We start from the raw sequence: 6,576 nt of genomic DNA, 5'->3' as shown, positions 1-6,576 counted from the left end.
TTGCATTGACCATCTGATGGATCTTGTTTTTATGAAGCTAACGTTCCAACTCAATTTTTAGAAATTTCTACTTTTCAGGTGTTCAACCCAAATGGGGTACCCTTGAAACATGATCCCACTATGCAGACAAAAATCTTCATATCTGTTGACCCTAATCAATCCCAATCCTTGGGGAGCCTTCCTAACAGTAAGGACCCCAATTACATCTCTTTGAAGAAAAAAAGTGCCACTTTATTTAACACTAGCCTATAAGAACATTTGTTGCAAGAGCTTTCAAAATGCATTAATCAAAAAGGTACAACAATAAGAGGAGATACAGATCCTCAAGAGTCACCAATAATAAATAAATACAATCATGTGAAGACGTGAATTGCGATTTAAATCCAATTGTAAAATAGGATCATCAAATCTTGCCACTTCCAAGAGGCTGCCTGGAAGTGTCACCAGAAGCCCACGCCTGATAATCCTTCGCTAGCTGGAGAGAGTTAACACGTTAAAGACAAGAAATGTACATATCGTTTGAATAACCTCCGTAGCACAAAGTAGTAAAACAGGAAAGAAAAAGAAGAAAAAAACTGTTTTCAGAGTGAATCACGTTAACGGTTAACATCATTTCTGGAGTACATAAAAACTGCTACGCAACTAATAAAAAATTTGACAGGCTGTAATACCCTGTATCATTGCTATATAAACTTTCCTAATGGAAAGTTGGCTTTTGTGATTGATGTGCCTGGCTGTGCATATATGGATAAGATGATTCGTGTTCGGTGTTCCATGACTAGATCACAAACTCAACATGACTATATGCATATGATATACCCATATCAGGAAAGAATGAGGATGGAAATCTAACCACATCCACAAGTTGTCAATTCGCAGGGTTTTATTAGAATATAAAGCATACCATGCAGAAGCATATCAACTTGAGAAACTGTGGCATATTGATTTCAACTAGTACCATAAATAGTCAAAACACACAGAAGTACTCTTCTCATCCAAAGATTTATCTTCATGTTGGTGCCCTAAGAAATCTTTTCACCACTAAGTATTTTGCTAGGACTTGTCATATGACATCTTGTCAGTATCCTACACAAAGAGCTTTATCCAGAATGTTCTTGATGAAATTTAATGTGAAGTTTTGTGTAAATAAGACAAGTACTGTTTATCTCATAATTTTTATGAGTTCTCCAACGAGTTCTCCTACGACCATTTCCCTTTTCATCTGAAGAAGGATCATTTGTTTCTGATATGAGTGCTGACAGTAAAGATATAGGTTCATGTGTAGTCAATTAATCTCAAAGTACGCTCTGAACACAGTAAGTTGAAACTTGAAACATCAGTCTTTCTGCACTACGAGACCAAACACACATCCAATCAGTATGAAATTACAAATGGATTACAGTGAAATCCACTCAATTATCATCACCTTGAACCATTTTACCTGACACTACCACCACCATATAGTGCCGGCTGAAATTTCTGACCTGGTTAACTGTATAGAAACATAAATGGCCCTCGATGAAGCCATGTTCTTTGGACGACTAATACAATTGTGATTGGCCTGAACTCCGTTAGTTGAAAACTACTCTGCCTATGCATTTTTTAGCAAGAATTATGGTGAGAACTACTAAGCGATTACCTTCTTCGGGTTTTCCATCATCCCACTAAATTCTCCTTATGACGTTTGTAAGAGATTGAAACAGATTTCAAGCAACAATCTTTCAGTTCATTGAACATATACCTGAGCCATAAATCGTGGAAGCATGAGTCGTAATATTTGGTCCAGGACTTGCGCTCCTGATGATTCAATTGCCTCCACCGGAATTGCTCGAAAAGCAAAAGGGATGTCGATGGTTACCTGGATCCCACGTACAACAATGTCAATATATATATGGAAACTTCACTACACGATGAAAGACATGTTCTAAAGCTCAAAAATACACGTTCTAAACCAATTTAAAACTACCTCTATCTCGGCATCTGAACTGAGCTGCTGTGAAGATGAGTCGCCCTGACCATTCCCGCACGATATTTGATTCACCATTGAAGCTGCATTTCCCATACCAAATCAGTGTCAAACCACTCCTGAAAAGGCATTGCATTGTAAATTTAGAGTTGGACTTGAATTTTCAAAAATGTTTTCAAATCTTTATAAATGGCAGACTTTCAGAGACACAAAAGCGCATACCAGAAAACTTCTCATTTTGCGCAACCACAATCGGTGAACCTTCCAGCTACAATTCCACCATCCAAAAAACATTACAGACCAATACCAAAATCTATGCAGCAAGTAATCAATCTAGACACTTCAATCCAGACAAATAGAGAATCATAATACCTTGCAGGACAGGAGTCTGATGCAACACCCATTAAGTTGTTCCTCAACTTTGACAAGCAAAACAGGGCAAACTTCAAATGCAAAGAACTTAAATCTATAAACATAACACCTAAATGTGTTCTCATCAACACGTTCAATCCTCTCAGCATCCAGCACAGAGTATTGACTTGCAGGCAAACTCATATACTCCACTGCTCAACAGCACACAAAAAAATAAAACAAAAATTAAAAACCAGAAGAACTGAAAACCACTGTTTTATATTCAATTCTTAACCCAAAAAACTTACTCAATGGACGCTCGAGTTGTTTTACGGCTAAGGTTTCTGATCTTTTCACAACAAACCTAGCTTTGGGGGTTGTTAAATCAGAAGAAATGCGAAATAAAATTTTCGCTGTAGTCAAATTAACGTTACCATTTTCTGAACAACGAGATCTAAAAGGATTCGATACTGAATTAAAATGCAGAGTCAAAGCCATCTAAGAAAAAAACCCTAGAAATGGTTTCAAGGAAGAAAAAAATCAGTGACTGGTATCATTCCTATCCCAGAGATTAAGATAAGTAGTTTATTGTTCAATATACTAAAAAGGCGCATATTAGCATCGAGTATAAACCTGTGGGACCACCATGATAATCACAGGTTTCAACCACAAGCGCACACAGATCTATTTCTAAACAATTTTACTAAAACACGCAGGCGGTTGATTAAACTGCTAAAATGCACCGATTAACTAAAATTGCACAAATATTGAGACGAAGATTAAGATATGAAAATGTAAAGATTCCTTCATTCATACTAAAAGTTCAGAGAAATTAAACAAAAGTAGTAGCAGAAAGTAGATCTAGTCTTTCTTTACATTGCTGCAACCATTAAAACCCTAATTAAACTTTTCAAAACATCGATTATTTCCAAAATTTACCCTAGAAACCTTAATTTTTTGAGATCTAAGTGCTGGTAAACTTAGTGACAGCTTTAGTTCCTTCAGAGACGGCATGCTTAGCGAGTTCACCGGGTAGAACAAGACGAACAGCAGTTTGAATCTCACGAGAAGTAATCGTAGGTTTCTTGTTGTACCTTGCTAATCGAGAAGCCTCTTGAGCGAGTTTCTCAAAGATATCATTGATAAAACTGTTCATAATCCCCATAGCCTTACTGGAGATACCGATGTCAGGATGAACTTGTTTCAAAACTTTGAAGATGTAAATCTTATAAGTCTCAACACTTTTCTTTGATTTCTTCTTCTTCTTGTCGGCTGTAGAAGCATCTTTGCTTGGCAACTTCTTCTCTGCTCTGGGTTTCTTCTTTGCTGGTGCCTTCTCTGCTTTCTCTTCGGCTGGTTTCTTCTCAGCTGGCTTTTTCTCTGCTGGCTTCTTCTCTGCTTTGGGAGCCATTGATGATGATGAAGAAAGATTGACTGAAAATAAAAACCCTAGAAATTACTGAGAGTCGGTGGGAATGATTTGAGATTGGTGAGGGGAAAGGGATGGAGGAACCGTATTTATAGAAATAGGGCAAGAGATTTAAACCGTTGATAACTGAAAACAAAAAATGAATGGGTTAGATGATGGGTTTGGAATCGGCGGGAATTTGAAAAGGTTTTTTTTTTTATAACCTTCAGTTTTCAACTTTGGCGCTGAGATAGTTTTCTAGATTAATCAATCCGTGTCGGGAGACCAATATCACACTGCCATGTGTCCACTGAAATTCACTTCCGTTACCGATCCGTTTTTGTAAAAAAGATCCAATTGCAGACTTGTGGAAGTGGTTTTCCTTGCCTCGACTCCAGCCCCAACTTGACTCTAGTTGGTGCCCGCAAATGTCCAACACCCAGCAATAGTATCCAACCTTTAAAATATGAAGTGTTGGTATCTGAAATCTGAATTGACCGTCAAAATTTACAACTAATTTATTAAGGTTCACAATTTTCCAAATATATTTGTTGTTAAGAAGAAAAATGGGTTGAAATGTGATGGTGGACGCATCAAATTAGCTATCGCACGTTTAATCAAGTAATCTTCAACAGTACAAATCCCCACATCGAATTAGTCCTAGTTGATCTTGTAGCATTCAATCGATGTGATTATGACTGTCGATTCAAATTGATTTTGTTGGTGGTCATACCGATTCGATTTAAAGATTAGTTCATCCAAATATGAGATTAAACGTATGAATTTTGAAACCCTAACTGTAAAGTAAGTGTTTATAATTGAGAATGGATTGCTGCAAGACCCAGCTAGAAAGTGTAACGGTGGCGCGATATCTCTGATTATTATAAGTAGTTTATGAAGACGATCGATGTAGCTTGGTGGTGCTGCAATCGATTTACGTCTTTCATTTTCGGCTTTTCGTGGTGGTATAGTTGGTGACGACGGTGTAGTTTGGTGGTGTTTATTCTATCTGTAGTGGTGAGATCTAGAGAGGAGGAAAGTAGTTTTACTGTTTATAATGGAAGTGTTGTCATTATTTTAAAAGAAACTGCTAGGGTAGAATTAATGGAGGTCGAAGTCAATGGTTTTCGAGATCTGTTATTTTCTTTAATTTTCTTCTTCATATTCGAATATTTTTTTACAGACTATATGCGTTTAGTGTACATATGGACAAATTCGTAAATTTGAATAATTTTTTAATTTAATTAGAGAAAATAAAACGGGTCAAACTGATACTTTTACGGTCAACCGTCTAGCTACCAACTCTTAATATTTAAATGTTGGATGTCATTTCTAGATATTGGACATTTGTCGGGTACCAACGATTAAATAGTCCTTTATAAACTCATATCTCTCATGCAGACAATGTATGTATCAGGCAGACGTATAAGTGATAACATCACTTTAGCCCGTGATTTTATTCATTGCATAAAGAGGAAGAAGACTAAGAGACGTTACATGGCTTTGAAACTCAATATGTCAAAGGAATTCAATCGTGTAGAGTGGTATTTTCTAGATAACATCGTGAAGAAACTTGAATGCAACAATGAATGGTTAGCCTTATCCAAGAGTGTTCATCACTTTTGAGATTCAAATACTTATAAATGATTCATTGTGTCATTCTTTTAAACCAAGAAGAGGTATTCGTCAATGTGATTCAATTCCACCTTACAAATTCTTGCTTACAATGGAAGTCTTTATCAAAGTACTTGCGCATGCTGAACATAATAATAATATTCAAGGTATTAAGATAGCAAAAAATTATTACTCTATGTGTAGCACATCTTTTTTTGCAGACGACTGCCTGCTCTTCGCCAAAGCAGATATTCATAATGTCAACAATCTTCTAGCTATAAAATCTTTCGTTGACATTTTAAAACAACAAATCAACTTCCATAAATAATTTGTGTTCTTTTTTAAACATATACATCATAGATATTGTAGGTTACTTGTAATTATAAGAAGATTGAAGATGAAAAATGAGTTTGAAGGAAAAGTACTTGGGTATACCACTATTTTTGAATGAAATAAAAACTACTTCCTTCTCTTGTTTAGTCGACAACATGAAGATGAAGCTAACAAGATGGAAAGAGGAATTCATAAACCAAGCGATTAGACTTGGTCATTGCATTATAATCAAAGTATCAAGGTATTATATTACGAAGTATAACGCTTATCTATTGAACTTCGTGAATACAACGTCAACATAATTTGTATATTTAGTTACTTGATTATGTGTAAGGATATATCTGTGATTTCATCCTAGAAAATTATGTATTATTACACTAGTCCAAGGAAGTAGATTTATGAACTTGTTTCATAATCGAAAGGGAAATCATGAATGTGTTAGTCTGGTTCTTTATTGAATATTTTTTAGATGACCAGTACAAGATGATAAGGTAGAACCTATATTGACTTATGTTGAGAATTGAGGTATAACCGGACATAGCTTATAATGTGTAACAAGGTGTAACCGGTCACAAGCTACTTTGGGAAGCAAGGTGTAACCGATCACAAGCTACATTGGGAAGCATGGTGTAACCAGTCACAACCTATCTTGGGAAGCATGGTATAACCGGTCACAAATAATATTGTGAGTCATGTTAACTCCGGTTCCAAGAGCAAAACCGAGTTTCCAAAGTTCACACATTTCTTCATGTTGTGTATGTATTAGAAATTAGGGTTTGCTAAGAAAAACTTCTAGAGGTCAACATTATTTGTACATGAACATAAATCCTGTCATTTATTTTTCAAAGATATTCCTTGAAACTCAAGATGATCCCATACCGAAATATTGAAAAGCATTAATGAT

General features: G+C 35.9%; 2 protein-coding genes across 2 annotated transcripts; both read right to left on the bottom strand.

Moving 5' to 3' along the window:
• Positions 1 to 209: 209 nt before the first annotated feature.
• Positions 210 to 2,876, bottom strand: LOC113298717 (uncharacterized protein SYNPCC7002_A1590-like). The gene is made up of 6 exons (XM_026547531.1): positions 2,626 to 2,876; positions 2,339 to 2,529; positions 2,189 to 2,234; positions 1,967 to 2,049; positions 1,742 to 1,858; positions 210 to 475 (listed from the first exon to the last, which is right to left on the bottom strand). Exons 1-6 carry the CDS (start codon positions 2,813 to 2,815, stop codon positions 404 to 406), a joined length of 699 nt encoding a protein of 232 aa, XP_026403316.1. The 5' UTR covers positions 2,816 to 2,876; the 3' UTR covers positions 210 to 403.
• A 220-nt stretch (positions 2,877 to 3,096) lies between these two features.
• On the bottom strand, positions 3,097 to 3,854 carry LOC113298716 (histone H2B.3-like). Its single transcript, XM_026547530.1, has one exon. The coding sequence runs from the start codon at positions 3,726 to 3,728 to the stop codon at positions 3,282 to 3,284; it is 447 nt and encodes a 148-aa protein (XP_026403315.1). The 5' UTR covers positions 3,729 to 3,854; the 3' UTR covers positions 3,097 to 3,281.
• Between the last annotated feature and the right edge of the window lie 2,722 nt (positions 3,855 to 6,576).

Source organism: Papaver somniferum, chromosome 7 (genome assembly GCF_003573695.1).
Source record: "Papaver somniferum cultivar HN1 chromosome 7, ASM357369v1, whole genome shotgun sequence".
In the NCBI taxonomy this organism is placed as follows: Eukaryota; Viridiplantae; Streptophyta; class Magnoliopsida; order Ranunculales; family Papaveraceae; genus Papaver; species Papaver somniferum.
This window is presented reverse-complemented; position numbering and strand designations above follow the sequence as displayed.

Bases quoted from the DNA above. Each gene is read 5' to 3' on its own strand.
- LOC113298717 (XM_026547531.1), bottom strand. From the start codon at position 2,815: ATGGCTTTGACTCTGCATTTTAATTCAGTATCGAATCCTTTTAGATCT. The intron at 2,530-2,625 runs GTAAGTTTTTTG...GCTGTTGAGCAG, and splicing joins ACAACTCGAGCGTCCATTGA to TGGAGTATATGAGTTTGCCT. The intron at 2,235-2,338 runs GTATTATGATTC...GTGGAATTGTAG, and splicing joins TCAGACTCCTGTCCTGCAAG to CTGGAAGGTTCACCGATTGT.
- LOC113298716 (XM_026547530.1), bottom strand. From the start codon at position 3,728: ATGGCTCCCAAAGCAGAGAAGAAGCCAGCAGAGAAAAAGCCAGCTGAG.